The sequence below is a fragment of the Cololabis saira genome, chromosome 2 (genome assembly GCF_033807715.1).
Source record: "Cololabis saira isolate AMF1-May2022 chromosome 2, fColSai1.1, whole genome shotgun sequence".
NCBI classification, from domain to species: domain Eukaryota; kingdom Metazoa; phylum Chordata; class Actinopteri; order Beloniformes; family Belonidae; genus Cololabis; species Cololabis saira.
The window spans coordinates 30,234,249-30,250,562 of record NC_084588.1 but is presented as its reverse complement, the minus strand read 5'-3'; the positions used below and the strand labels follow the sequence as shown (position 1 = coordinate 30,250,562).

At 38.7% G+C, this 16,314-nt stretch overlaps 1 protein-coding gene across 1 annotated transcript in view; it reads left to right on the top strand.

Moving 5' to 3' along the window:
- Positions 1-16,314, top strand: part of mrvi1 (murine retrovirus integration site 1 homolog) — a 28,906-nt gene continuing 12,592 nt past the window's right edge. Inside the window, exons 1-4 of the mRNA XM_061743030.1 lie at positions 1-756; positions 1,201-1,354; positions 5,301-5,350; positions 13,230-13,442. Of these exons, the coding sequence (XP_061599014.1) occupies positions 310-756; positions 1,201-1,354; positions 5,301-5,350; positions 13,230-13,442 (864 nt within the window). The 5' untranslated portion in view covers positions 1-309. The remainder of the gene's footprint in view (positions 757-1,200; positions 1,355-5,300; positions 5,351-13,229; positions 13,443-16,314) is intronic.

The window sequence follows — 16,314 nt, the reverse complement described above, 5'->3', positions numbered from 1 at the left end:
GTGTAAAGGAAATGTTTATAAAGTCTTGGTTGGGGCTTCAGGCTGCAGGATATTGAGCGGCACAAGTGTGTGTGGGAGGACAAGGGGGAGAAGGTGGAGGAGCAACGGAGAGCCTGTGACAAGGAGAAAAAGCAAAGCCAGTGGGAGAGTCAGACTCAGATCCAGGAGGCCAAGAGTGTGGCAGTGGTGAACTGGTGGAGATCGCACTGCAAGGAAGCAGTCAAGGCCCACACGAAGGAAATTCGACCGATCCATGCACTATCTGAGACGGACGCAGAGCTCCTGCGGGCAGAGGAGACCATCAGTGATATGATGGGACAGGTCTGCCACCTGCAAAACCCTCAAAGTTCTGGACAAGAGTGTGACGAGCAAAAACACACCAGTAGGAGTCTTTGCATTGACGCAGGGAACAACAGAGAGCGAGAACAAGCAGAAACAACTGTGGAGAAGAAGGTTCGGGGGGACGCAGCAGCGGTTACAGAGCCCAAAGAGATCGAAGCTCCACTTCAAAAACAAACACAGCCGCAGGCAGCGGCAGACGGGCTTCTGGAAACCCTCACTAGGATGGAGGCGATGGTCAGCGGCGCCCTGGAGACGGCCAAGCTGGTGAGGCAGAGCGAGGAGAGGGTCCACCAGGTGAGACAGAGGATGGAGAGCATCACTCAGACGTTGGAGGAGTCTCTGGGCCGAGCAGTCGACACTGATGAGCAGCTGAGTGCTCTCGATGCCCGGTTCAAAGAAAAAACTCTAACTAAGGTCTGTTTCACTTAAGCATCTTTGATTCAGTAACCAACACTATATTTAGTTTTTTTTTTATTTAATCAAAATCCAGATAAATACTGTACATAAAAATTTGTATTTTGTTTTTATGTCCAAAATCCTCTAGCAAGTGTTACAGTTTGTAAGCTTCCAAAACTAAAAGTATGATATTTGAGGCAGAATTTCTTTTTTTTCTAAATATTTTTGTGTCTTTGCTAATATTTAACTTGCAACTGCCCCAAAGTGACTTTTCAAGAAAGAGCCTTTATTCATTTTTTCAACTGCTCCATATCATTTTGATTTGAATGTTGTTTGGTATGTGTCATGTGCGTTATGTAAGTTTTATTGCGCTATGTGATGTTAGCGTACAGTTTCCTGTGCGTCCCGTAATGTTAGTAATCCAGTATTAAATCTGTTCTCTCTGTCTGTTCGCCCCTGAAGTCTCCAAGTCTCAATCTGCCACCTGATCCAGGGACAAACACAACTGGGTTTATGGATGATGTTGAACACGGCCAGGACATGGTCAGCGCCGAGCGTCCTCCTCCGTTTCCTGTATTCCCAGAAGTCCCAGAGCCTCCAGAGCTACCCATGAATGGTATGGTGACACCATCACAGAAACATCTTCGGTGTTATCGTGGCAGTGGGGTACACAGTGAGACACAGATTAATTATAAAGCTGTTTCCTTTACTAGTGGCAATCCCTGAGGATGTTTAAAGAAAGAAAAAAAAAGAAGTTGTCCAGATATTTGCGTTGCATAGAAGCACTGTAACACAGGAGGCGGGGGAGTGTGAGTTTTCTATCAGAAACGGCCGCTGGGGATACTGCAGAGACCAGAAGTTACTTTATTTAAACACAATGGGAGACAAGTATTTTTAGCTCCACATTTTTAAGAGAGAAGCTGTTTATTTCCTGTTCTTGCAGATTCCCTTTTTCATATTAAAATAGATTTGCTCTTAAGGACTTATTGAGAAACTGTAAAATATTTATTTACATTTTCATGTCTACCAGTGTAGCACTTGTTCAAAACAATGAGAACATATTTTTTTAAACATCTTCATGAGAGTTAATGGTGAGAACGAATTCTACTTCATGTCTATATAGTAAATAAGAAGATTTGCAGTCCTTATGTGGTGTATCCATCTTACACACACAACACACACACACACACACACACACACACTAACATTGTTTCTAGTGATCATTTTAAGAAGCATTTTTCATTTTATTGGTTACATTTTTACTTCTAAATTGCGATAAACGATGATAATGTTTTTTTTAAATGAATATGAAGAATGTCTGTCAACTGTTGAGGCAGGGTTAATATAACAAATTTTTGTTTTTTTAACAAACAAAATTAAATTGCACAGGCTGAAAGAAATGATTTGTCGCCAATTCTGCCAATCAGCTGGACTTCCTCCATGTTTTTGTAGTAGCTTCAGTGGATGGAAATTGTTAGGATTTTAGCGATGCAGGTTCTATCGATTCAGTATATTGATGTGATATATATATGATATGTATGTACGGTGTGTATATATATATATATATATATATATATATATATATATATATATATATATATATATATATATATATATATATATATATATATACACATACATATCAACTCCAGACCAAGTTTTAATAAGGAAACAAATGTATGTGCACATGCGCTTAGCCTCATATCACCTGCTCAGTTGTCTCAAATTCCTAAATGATCACTGTCAGCAGGACAGTAACACATTTTTGCAGTAATATTTCCACCTCAACAATGGCTGCAACACAACTATACACAACTATAAGTCTGTCACGTCATTTCTGCATATCAAAATAAATGTCTGATCTTGTGCATTTGTTTTGTTGTTGATTTACTACAAGCATTTTCAACACCTCTTTGCATCGATTATAGATAAGTTATGAGGTTTACGGTTCCAATTCTTGATGCTATTCAGAACTGGTGCTGGGGTGGATCCAGTTTTAGCTTCTCAAGGGCCGTGAGTTCATTGAAAACCGGTGGGGGTGAAAAACTGGTGTTTCGTTAATGGTGACGAGTGATGGAACAGAAGGAAATAATAGCAATGTTACGGAAACTATATTTCAGTTGGACAGTTCATTGTCCTTTTATCCTTTCATAAATGTAAGCATGTTTCCAGTGGTTTGGTGTCTTGTCATCCTGATGAAACCTTGGTTAAACTTTGTTCACCCCAGGCTTGTGTTTAGCCTACATGCTTATATTTTACACTAACGTAAATTGGAAATATATCACACCCGTAACCTGGTAGTTATCTGCATAGCTGGTGTGTGTTCATGTGTCCTGGAAGTATGATTCTGGAGGCGTGAATCTGGTGACACAGTGTTTGATGGCGGTTGAAAGGAAGACATTGAAGATCTTGGTTACACACTTTCAAAATAAATCTCATTCTTGAAAAACAAAAAGAAAAAATTCACCAACTCCACCGTTAGGATCAGATATGTCAGATAACTGTGAGCCCTCCTACCAATTACAAATTTAAATTTACATATTGTCACCCTCTTAAATTAATATCTTAAGTTATATTTATATATATAAAAAAATAAGTATTTAGCTTATTTTTTTTCTGTTTTCTGAAAAACTTTAAAATAAAATATGACTTAAGCCTTTATTTTAAGAGCGTTATGATGTCCAAATTTTTTTTTTTCTCTTGAATTTATTTCAATCTGTCAAGGTTATGAATAAGAGCAGACATTTTTCTCATTTCTTAACATTTTTCTCAGTATTGCTCATGTTGAAATGAGAGTTTTGGCCAAAGGAAGGGTCACTTACACCTCTGCTGGAAGGGCTCATGTCGAATATTTCCACTTTCTCATTTCTATAAAGAAAAACACTCCTCATAGGGCTAACTCTATAGGTGAGAGTTCTTTGTGATGTCAGGAATCGTTTCAAGCTTGATTAGGTTGCTGAGAGCCAAGTGGGAGAGAGCGGGAAATCATACTTGACAATATATGAGGCACTAGTCGTCTCAGTGTCTGCTGTTACATGATGACGGCAGCTTATTTTTGCTTAGCAAATTAAGTTGTATCCACACATCCAAATCCTGAACAGCAAACACTTCATGTCATATTATTGCTGTTATAAAGGTTGCAGTCCAGAGTCCAGTATGATGTTTGTTGGTATATGCAGTAAAAATGTAAGGAGCATTTTATCTCCACACATGTTGAGCAATATACTTATACTTACAATAAATGTGTACTTTATTATTATGTATCAGGAAAACAGGAGCCAGAGCAACATGAAATCTCAAAAAAGTTATAAAACAAATACAAATGAAAGACAGACAAGCCGTAGTCTGTGGATTGACTCTCATGTTGCCCTAGACGGCTTTTGTCTACCATGTCCATGTCTGGTAAACCTATGTAACAGCACGCTGGGATAATCCTTATGAGATGCCCATGCCACCTTAACTGGCTCCTCTCCGCATGGAGGAGCAGCAGGTTTCCTCTGAGCTCCTCTCAGATTTCTGAACTTCACATCAGATTTCATAGAGTAAGTCTAGCCGTCCTGCAGAGAAAACTTTGCCCTGCATCCTGCTTTTGCTCACAAGTGGGGAAATAAACTGTGGGTACCACATATGAACTGACTGGTAAATCCAAGTTTGGACTCAGGACTCCTGCTTTAAGACTCCTTCCATGTGAACACATATGAAAGGCCATCCATCTAAGTAAAGTTGGGATATTTCATTCTGGATAACTAACTAACTCTGTCGTTCTTTTACAAAGCATGACAACAATTTATGTCATTATCAACAAAAATCCTTTACTGAGTCTTTTAAAACCTGCCAGCGCTTCAGGATCCATCCTGCTGTCCTTCTTTTTGTGATGTCAACAGAGTTCTCCGTCTCCATTAATGCTTTTAGAAAAATGTTATATGCATTTCATCCTTCTTTTGCTAGTAAAACTTTTATTTAAAAATGTTTATACTTTTTCAACTTTTGTTGAACTGCTATAACAATCCAAGAGGGAAAAGAATTAAGGAAACTACCGTATTGGTTGCTTATGTTTTGTATTGTGTTCAAAAGCCCAGTGTCATAATCAGATAACAGTTTTTCTGTGACATACTGCTGGTGAGCACTGATGGTGATAATCTAACACCTGGGACTTGCTAGTATCTTGTGCTTTACTTGTTACCTCAATACAAGCCTTTTCCTGACTCCCCCCAAAGCAATACAGGACAACAAGAGCTTTCAGCCAGCAGATCAAAAACCTCGTGTACGGTACTTGAGATGGTTGCCAGGTAATCGTTGCCCCTAGTCATGGAGGTGGGGTGGGTGGGATACTTCCTGAAAGAGTGGTTTACAGTTTTAGCCAATCAGATAAATACCATGTTGAAAGCATCAGCCTCTAAAGAGAAAGGAATATATTTATATATCTTGCCTCTTTATAGTTCTTTCTGCATCTGACACACACTCTTTTATTTGAACTTACATTTTCTGTTTTATGAGCACTCCCATAACATTTGCATTGCACATGATTTCCTGTTAAATGCAAATCAACTGTGTTTTCACAGTGTGTGCTCCTGCTCTCACAGGTGTCACAGGACGAGGCAGCTGCTGCACGGTAAGAGCCCCTTCTGCTTTTTATAACTGTAAAGTTATTCTTAAAATGCACACAGAGGCATACTTTTGTGTGTTGGTCGATCAAGTGTATATATCATATTATATTAGACGAAAGTGAAAACTTACTTTGGCTTAATGATTTTATCAGCTCTTGAAAGTTAGTCAAAGCTTTAATGTATCTGTACTTACCTTTTACTTAATTAAAACTTTAGCAACTTGGACTTTGTAGTCATGTAACTGTTTGACATTAGTAAAGTTTATGATAAGGCTTTGAACCCAGCATCTTACTTTGAATACATACTCCATACACCTTAATATATGATATAAAACACATCAAATTGTAGTTGTAAGGACATTGCAGTTGTAAACACCATTTAGCAACAATCATATACAGGTATGTATATATATATATATATATATATATATATATATATATATATATATATATATATATATATAATCCTGTGTAGACATTTCATATGATCACAGCTGTTTTTAATTTGAATTCTTTTACTTTTTTTTTTACAATGTTCTCAACCACTTGCTAGTGTAATAAACCAGTTTCTGCTCAGAGCCACAACATTGTTTAATAACAATTCATACGAGTATATATTTGGCTCGAAGTCTTGTCCAGTAATATTCAACATCGTACCACATCTGGCTCATATTAATAGGTTGTCAGCACACACGTAGACCTTAAAGAGAAGCTAACGAGGTGATGCACTCACTTAAATCAAGCGCGCAGCAGGATATCGTGTAAAACATGCAGGGATGTGGTATCCAAGGACCAGGGCTGAGAAACACCAGATTAAGGCTCTACATGAAAATATATGATAAACTCATAGGATATTCTGCGAGGTAACACAAAAAAAAATCTAACCATTTGTATTTTCACAAAAGACAAACCGAAGTGAATTCAGGAGGTAGATGTCCCCTCAGACTCTGGGGTTAGCCATGAGAAGAGGTTGTCTTCAACCCACCTAACGCAATCTACACAATATGCTACTTTATCAATGATGGAGTAGTTATTAAAGAGAAATTAATGTACACTTTACTTATTTTCAAATGATCTAAATCACAGGAAATATTCTAGATCCACAAAAGGTCAAATGTTGAAAATGGGAACACGTATTACAAGTATGAACAGAGATGAGTTCCTGTTCTGAAAGTGAAAGGATTTCAGATACTCAGCAGCTGAAGGCCTACTTTTTTTTATAGTTTTTTCTTTTTTTTTTAATACTTTCAGTGGGGATCTGATGAGCATGTGGGCCAAGTTGGAAATGTGCTTTACCACAGCACCAAGTATCCGTCGTTGTCTTAAGGTGATGAGTAAAGGTCATTATTTGATTGGAAGCATATGTTGCTCCAAAACCTGTACGTTCGTACCTGCAGGTGCTGTTCAGCACCACAGGTGTTCAGGTTAGCTGTGCACGTGAACTGTGTGCTAATAATAAACCAAGTGCTCCTTCTGCTCTTGATCCTCAATGTTTTGTTATCATAGGTTCAGAAAAGAATATAAAAAATTATTCATCGGCTAACAAAAGACGTTTTAATTTGACCTCATCTTAAATTAGGTCAGGAACTGAGCAGGCAGCAGTGGTTCTGGCTCTGGTTTATGTATGTTTTTAGCTCACACAGCAGACCTTAACTGTTTTGTGGATTTTATCATGAAATAAGTCTGTTTTTAAAAACAGTGTTGCTGGAGCTCTCAGAGGTTGCTGCCATTCAATGCTGATTTTCACTCTCGTCCCTTTCATAGTGCAAAATATGAATACGAATATTGTATTAGTATTTTTCCTAAATATTAAACCTTTACTTAACTAGGAAATAGAACCTCTTGACACCAAGCAAAAATCTCTGGTCAGGAGAAACACACAACAGTACAACATGTCATACAAAATACTGAAAATATCACAAAATAATAATACCAGTATAAATGAAAAAATATTTTTTTTTAAATAAATAAAACAACTTTTAATTAGAATACTGTTGTTGCCTGCAGTTTTATATTGAGAAACATTATTTTTAAATTGTTGGTGTATGTGTGCAAGTTGAGCAGTCATAGTGTTTGCATTTCTGATTGAGGAATTCAATTCAATTCAATTTTATTTAAATCTATTACAACAGAAGTTGTCTGGAGGCACTTTCCACAGACCCAGAACATGACCCCCGAAGAAGCCTCTCTGGGATGTTTAAGATGCCTCCCCCCCCCTTTTTTTTTTTTGAATATATATCATCGTCTTGGGTTAAACACAACTTCTGTTATCCTGTCAAAACGTTTTGTCTGTATCAAATCAAATTTATCACATTTAAAAGAAAAATTCAGTTTCTACATTAGATTAAATGTGTATACGCTATTTTAAATTTAGTTTACATTTTTTTTAAATGACATTCCATGGTGCACGGACCCTTTTTGTCAGCCGAGGGTCAGAACACCGAGGTCCAGGCCTTTGGTCGCCACCTGCACCGCTTCGCGCCCGACTCATATGGCCCGATAGGATAAGAAGGTTTGTCGCTTTAGGACGACTTGGAGTAGAATCGCTGCACCTATATATCAAGAGGAGGTGAGGCAATTTGGGCATTTCACTAAGATGCCTGCTGAACTCCTCCTTGGAAAGGTGTTTATTCCATGTCCATCCAGCAAGCGGACATGCTGGAGAAACTATATTTCTCTGCTGATTCCAGCACCTCCGCTAGAAGAGGTGGACATTAAATCACTTTACCCCAACAATGTGGGGCACATTGACCTCGTTGCCCCATCTCAAGCCTGGATGAATGGAGAGGGTTGGGTCAGGAAAAGCATCCAACAATAAGAGCTGTGATGGATTAAGGAAGGCTGTGGTCCACTGTGGCAATCCCCTACAAAAAGGAAAAGCCGAAAGAAGTTGCTTGCATGTAGGTCATAACAATAGTACACTTACAAACAAAAAATCATAATATTTTATTGAAGAAAAAAAAGTAAACCCTGATGCTAAATGATCCATTTATCATCAGGGTTTACTTTGTACTACAGGATTCATGATACATATATAACACCAGTTTTGACTGTGATACTTTAGCGCCACTAAGTTTAGTTCTCTTGCTCCAAAAAGGCCATTTTAGTGCTCACTTTATTCCATTAAATTTAGGTGGTTTGTAGCTCTCAGCACATAAATCTTTCGCTAGTAAAAAAAAAAAAGACCAAAACTGACAGGCTTTGACAAAACAGAATACCGAACAAAATGGATGTAAGATCCTGAAAGCAGATGCATGGCTTCCTCCTAGGCAGCACAGTAAATATAACACAGACAGTCCATCTACCTGCCTCACATAAACATGCCCCCGCACAACAGCACACACAGAGATTCCTACACCTCCCACATGCAATAAACAAACCCTGCAGACAAAAATAATACCCTTTTCTAACTTTCTTTAGCTTTTTTTAGCCGAGGGATGATCAGATGAGTGGATGCTTGAGAATATACACACACACACACACACACACACACACACACACACACACACACACACACACACACACATGCATAACACAGCAACCTAATAGAGGCACACAGAGCCCTTCTCCTTAAATGGTCAAAGCTCCCAGGAGTGAAAGAGAGGCTGCTGCTGAAAAAAGACAGGGAACGGAGGGGACGGGAGAAGGAAGGAGAAGCCCTGAGGATTGAGGAGTTTTCTAAGGGAAAGGCTGAGAGTGACAGTTTGGCTGTGGGAAGTCGGTCTGAGTGGGAGAGATCCGTCGGAGTGTGCGTTTCTCCACGGCACCATAGGGGTGGACTCAGGTAACATGCATGCTCTCGGTGGACAGGTAGTGGTCGACTACATGAAGGTCTTAGTGAGTGATTGGACAGCTTTAACTCTATTAACGTGTTTGCAGCGGTGTTGAACATGTGCATGAAAGTTTGTGGACAGTTGTCGTTCTGATGTGTAGCAGCTAAGTCTAGTTTACATAAGTATCTGTTTCTATGGGAAACTCGTCTTTCCATCTTCTTGATGTGGGAATGTACATTTTTGCACTCTCTGGGATCAATGTACTTCCCCACATGACTGTACATCTCTGTGTCTTTTTCTTTCATACACTTCCTCTGTCATGTTATCTCAGATTGCGCCTCTGTGTAACCACTTCCTCTGCTGGCTCGCCACTCTGTGCTTCACACAACCAAATTTTAAACAAATCTGGCATAAGGGATTGCGTTTATGTAACAGCAGAGGGGGAGGAGGGTGCCGGTCCCCTCGTCTCACTCTCTGGACGGATCTGTGCTGCAGAGAGATGTTGATTCAGATTCTGACAGACGTGACAGACAAGAAAGTTTTTCTTTCTTCCTTGTTTGTATGAACAAGCCAAGAGTTGTTAGGGGCAGCTTAGGTTTGTATGTTCTGCCCTGTTCCCCCACAGGAAATAATCTGGGTGATTCAATTACTGTGCAATATTTATCTCCGCGTGTGATGAAGAAACACTCAGCATCGCTGTCCCTCCTGGAGTGCTGGTTGGCACCTTTCTCAGGCCTGACTCATTTTCAAACACAAAGTCTGTCCTGTGGTCTGTCAGGGGTCACGTGACACATCAAAAGATATCAAAAAGCTATTTTAAACTTCTTGGGCTTGTATTTGGAAGTTTGTGCGGTTGCTTAGAAATATGTTTTGCTTGGTAGTGGACCAAAACAAAGCGGCAATCTCAGACGGGAGGCACGGAGATACATCCTGTTTAAATCACCCGTTTTGTTGTTGTTGTTGTTTTTTTACTTTCACTGTTCTGCCAGAATATTTGTCTCCATATTTTGCATACTTTGAAGCAGAACACAGCTGCAAAGTTGGCCTGAACCTTTGCTGCAATGAGCTGGAAATATACCAAAGCTTAGATGTGTGTTTCTAGTGAAAACTCAAAGGAGTAACAGTGTGAAATAATAATATATACAGTATTTGTTATGGCTCAACCGCAAGTAAACAGCATCTCATAACATTGAATTTAAACTGCAGTTTGAAACTGTATTTACTGAGCTGCAATAAATGTTTTCGGACACAGATGTGAATTTGGTCTTGTATGACAGTATCCCTGTGGTCAGGAAATATCCCCGCAGCTCACTGGGAGTGAGTTAAACAACCCATTTCCTCCCCAGTGACTCACAAGCCTCTCTGTCCCTATATGTTCCCAAGAACTTGTCATGCATGTGATGACACTGAGCAGCACTCTGCAAACTTTGGCTTTCTGAAAAAAGCTAACAACTCATCACACCTTTCACTCCGTTCAGCAGATGCTGAACATGACTACAAGCTCCGGATCCGCCGCACCTGTGGTGTTCTTGCATATGTAAATCCTCTGTTTCTGCTGAGAACAAACAAATGTGAAACGCATTAGCATCAAAAACAGTAACCTTTGACACCAGTTTGTGCATCTTTATTACGCTGTTCTGCATTTGAATTTGCATACACTTGTTGGGAAGGGAAAAAAAAGCAATGTGTGTGTTCAATGATTCATGAAGGATGCATGCATAATGTTTAACTAGGATGATGTTTACCTTTAGTGAGCTACACTGCTGCTGCAGTACTTATCTAGAAGTTAAAAGGATATGTGGAATTTCAGGCTTTAATTTATATATATATATATATATATATATATATATATATATATATATGTATATATATATATATATATATATATATATATATATATATGTATATGTATGTATGTGTGTGTGTGTGTGTGTTTTATTTGATTTAACCATCTTTAACATGAATAATTTTAATTTATTGTAGATGCTCCATGTCTGTTCCCCCTCTACGCACCTCATGAATTTCTGCATCTTTTATCAACTGCCTTCAGTTTAAGGCTCATCTTTTTAACATTCTTTTCTATCTGCATCTTCAGTCAGTAAACCTTGAAAATATTCAGTGTCAGTTAACTTTAACTGCAGACTATACAGAGGCGATTTGCCCTCCCAGTAATCTTCCACTCAGTGTACACGCATACCTTCTGTTTTTTTATGTATCTGCAAGCTCCACTGTTTGTTTTACAGTGTCCCTCCGGAGTTCATTGCTTCAGTCAGCCTGGGAGTTACACAAAATGTAACACAGTGTTACAACAAACCAGTGCATCCCAATGACTGCTTGTGGTCAAAACTGTAACAGCCAGATGAAAATTACTGCGTGGGAAGAAAAACAAAATCCAGGCTTTATTTAGTTGTGATTTTGATCAGTTGTGTCAGATATAAATAACCTTAATGCTGGTTGTCGATGTTTAACTATAATCCCATCCAAAGGCACAATGCACATGAAAACAGTTGAATTAATTCTATTATTCATTAATCAACTGCAAAATATGAATATGAAATATTTCTTGTGTGTAACTGGTGCTTATATGTGCAAGATGTGAACGCTGGTCCTTGCATTTGCATGCAGCATCTTTCATGTCCAGTGTAAATGCACCACGAACCAGGGGTGTCACACTGTTTCATCCTGCCCTGCATCAGCATTATGGTTCAAAGAGCCCGTCAAAGAGCAGCAGCTGCCCTTCATGAAATCTCTTAACATTTTATCACTTATTACATATATCACATATAAAATATTACATAACTGCTGTTGCATGTAATATATTGATATTAAATCCTATAAATTTGCGACTATTATAGGGCTCTAGCAGACATAAAAATATGACTTCAGACCTCTGACAACTATCATGATGCGCTTTATCAGTATTGCTAGCACTTTCGTCAGCACCGAGTGAAAGCTCCACATAACTGAGTTTTCCCAGCCAGCTTTGATCCTGCTAGTTACACTAGAAACCTGGTTTTGGATAGAGCAGATCTGCTCATATATAGCTTCAATATACTCTGAAAACTTCCTCCAAAAGACACATGGAAGATTGTGATTTCTGCTTTTTAATTCTTGGACCTTTTGGATCTGAGATTAGCTCTTTGCTTGGTGTCGAAGGACTGACGTAAACTGCGTTCTCAGGGGACTGCTGCTGTCCCATACTTAGGAAAACATACCAGCTTGTCTCTATGAAACAAAAAAGTGCTTTTTGCTTCCCATCTCTCTTTAAATTGCCATTCCTCATCATTAGTTTTTTTTTGTTTGACATTTTCGCTCCAAACTCCCCACTTGACCTCTAAGCTGTTGTAGTAAATGGTTTAATTTGTAATTCTGGAATCCAGGTGGTAGACGCCATCATGGAGCAGGGAGCAAAATCATGATGTATTGTGGGACATGTAGTCCATGGTCCATGTACACCTCTAAAATGACACCTCGAGGGTTAGCACATGAAAGAAGGATCGCTAAACAGTCCACGATTGTGTTATATGTATATAATCATTGTATATAATTGTCTTGAGTTTGACACATGGACCCTTTCATACAAATCTCCCCCCACGGTGCAACTTGTGGTCCAGGACTCTACGAGAGTCAGGAACAAAACAATAAAGTTATTTTCTCTGTTTAACTTCCTCTGATATCCTGCTGCCAGTATAAGAGCGAGCACCACAAGTTTTTGTGGGAGAGCACAGCAGTTTTCATTGACACCACAATACTAATGGTGGACAAAATGCTTTATAAAATGTTCCTCCCAGGTGTTGAAGAGGAACAAAATGCTTATCTCTTGCTTATCCGAGTAACTGCAGCAAATTCTCTAAATGGTTTCAAGCAGAGGTTTTATTGAAAATAAATTGGTGACAGTTTGAGGCAAAGTATTAGAGAATTGAGCTATTTTAGGATTTCTTTAAGATGAGGCATCGTAGTTAATTCTTTTATGGTTGGTCTTGTGCAGGAGAGGTGTCTTCTTAAAGGCAACAGCTCAATAACAAACACAGATTGGGATCTTTTTCTCTGCTCATGTTTAAAATGCTTCATCCTAATTATGTCTTGATATGTTTATCATCTTGCTTTTTCAGCCAGAGCAGAAATTTTCACTGAAGGAGTCTCCGTTTGAACTGAGAGCCGGTGACTGCGAGCAGTACTGTGATCCCCCACGTGCCGCTGAGAGGCCCGTTTCCTTCCCACAGACCTGGTGTCGCCCCTCACTGCTCCCTGTCATGCCCACACTGCCTGAGGAAGATGAGGACTCTCCCGAGGACTTGGACAGTTCCTCCAGCTCGCCCAGGACAGTGAGTGCACAACATTGTCACTTTCTGAAACCCTTGTCTCATTTGTGCAAACTCAGTCCATAATCCACCTGACCAGTAGTGCAACTCCCGTCAAGCTTGCGACTGAAGTCCATCCTCAAAACTTTTATCTCTTCTTCCTCAAACAGGCTGATTTCTGCTCACAAATGCAACCTTTTGAATAACCGTTTTCAAATGAGGCCACTCTGTTCTTTTATCTAACCAAACCTCCCCCGTATTCAAATGAGGATTAACAGTGCGGAAAGAAACAAAAAATCAAAACAGATGTTAACAAACAAACTGAAACATTGGTATTTTTCTTTGAATAACTTTTTACACCTTTTACTCAGTAAGCTCCCACAAATTGTTCATTAATGAGTCTCATTCTGCTGATCCCTGTATGCTTAAGGAGTCTTTGAGGGTCACTTTGCTTGGCGTTTGTATTAAATCGCCAAAAGAAGAGCTGCCAGCGTGGTCTTTGAAGAAATCTGTGGAATTTCAAAGCAGAGCTAACTGAAATCCACTCAAGGGGAAGGCTTTGGTTATTCAAGGAGACCATTTCTGTTCTGTCAAATGAGTACCAGACTTCAGGAAAATGGCAGCTGTAAGCATGACTTTTAAAATAGTAGCTTCTAAGGCTAAATAGATTTTTTTGTATTTTTTGTTTTAGTTTTAGTTTTTTTTTTAAATAAGGAAAAGGATATGTTTACCAAAATGCTCAGAAAGCTATCTGTACTTTTGAAGATTCATCTTCGACTGAATTATCTGTATAACAGTTTTATTCCTAAACTTTCTCTGCAAATCTTGTCCCAGATGATAAGATGACTGTAATTCTGTTTCAGATCATTCTCATTAAAAATGTGCATTTGAAACGCTGTGTTACAGTCAGCTTCTTTGCAGAAATGTAATTTTTTCTGTTGTAGGAGGTCCAGATAAAGCCGCTCACAGCGAGGTGCAGAATACCTAAAATGCCACAGGAATATACAAGTACAGGTTTCTCCTAAGTTTTAAAATGTCATTTATATTTCCTTTTAGCAGCATGTTATGGTGTTATCGTATAGGGTGAAGGCAGCCTATAGATGATCACTTAAAAACCTCGGCAGACAAAGCAAAACAATCGGCACGCGTGGTCATGATACTGAGTGAAACTTGAACCTGTTTGCAATTTAGATGAACCGAACCCTTCTCATTATTAAGACATGGGTTTTCAAGCATATCACAACTACAGGATATAATCTTGCAGAGATCAGAATCAGAATTTAATTCCCGAGAAATCCCCAGACAATAAGCAGGGGAAACTATATTGTCCTTCTCTGCAGTCCCTCATAAACAAAGACTAGATAAGGCATCTCTGCAGAGGGTAATGAAGCAGCATAATCCAGTCTTAAGGCATTTGCCAGCACTATAAAAGTACCCACCTTTATTGGAGCACAGCTGGGATGAATCTGCAGCCTTTCTGTGCCGTTCTACCAGGAATTGCTTTTATTGGAAATTTTGATCAGAGTTGTTAAGGAATCAATGTTTCATGTAAGCCTCTGTTTATTAGTATACTTACTTACCTTTGGTAGTTGGATGAGAGTTTTATACACTAAAAGTACAATTGAATTACCATTTTTAGAGCAAATTATACAAATATTAATGTTTAAAGCTGTTCAACAGAATTGTGATGATGATTCAGATGTGCAACTTTTTAATAGTGCTTGTAGTTGTGATAAAAACACGACTATCTCCAAAATCGTCTGCAAAAATATACAGAAACGATCAATCTTTTACAAAACTTTCATTTAATCTGTTTGCAGCTTTGAAGGTTTGAAATCCTGGAGTTGTTTAATGAGAGGATTGGAGGATTTGATAGAGTGATCTTCAAGATCTAAGAGAGGAGTCATGCCGAGCATTCATTTATTTATAACTGGCAGGTCTTGTGATTAGATAGTTTGAGTTACTGCCCTCAGTCCTGCATTCAAAGCTACCTGTGTGGAGAGTTAACTCCACTGATGCGGTCAAAGATTCAAAAATATATCTCTTCTTTGGCTCTTCTTTTGAACACTTTTACTCAGCCCTGATAGAAAAATGTGGAATAGAACACTGGAGAGCAGTTTCCTTAAATAATCAATGGCAGATTTATTGCAACAAAATAAAAAGTTGGATCCTTCGGTTTATAATAAAGATCTTATTTATTGTAAAGTGTGGAGAACTGAAAGAAAGAAAGGGTAGAGAGAGAATAATTAAAATACATGAAAATTCGTTAGCAAAACCATCAGCCACAAATTTTACTGTCAACCATACGAGCCTTTGCATCATTTCTTCAGAGAGACAGAACAATCTAGTGGAGAGTGACGAGGATCCATTTAACTTGCGTATCTAAAAGGTGTTAGGTGTGTTATGCCTCCACACAAATACACACAAAGTCTGCTTTTCAACCCCATACTACACTACACTACACAGTATGCAAACAACTGCATAGATGATGACCACTGTGCCAGTATTTAGTACATACTGCATACTTCTTTGTATGTGTGGTATGCAGTATGCAGCTCATGAGTCATGAGTCATGAGAGAGAAGGAACACCCAGAGCATAGCAGGATTTTGTGTTGTCAGTTAATGGTAGGAAATGTACCCCTTAAAGGAATAAATAAACAAACATCTTATCTTATCTTAGCTCAAATTGGCTTCTAATAATAATTACTCCATTATTTATCACTCACATTTTGAGTTTATATTCATCTTCAATTTTTTTTTTTACTCAGCTACACCTCCTCATTTACTTTTTCACTTTTGCTTGTTCCACTGTGAATACTATGAAGCTCTTTGCCAAAAGATTTGATCACAGTGGTATGTTTTTGGATCACTATTCACCTATCAAATCCATCCCAG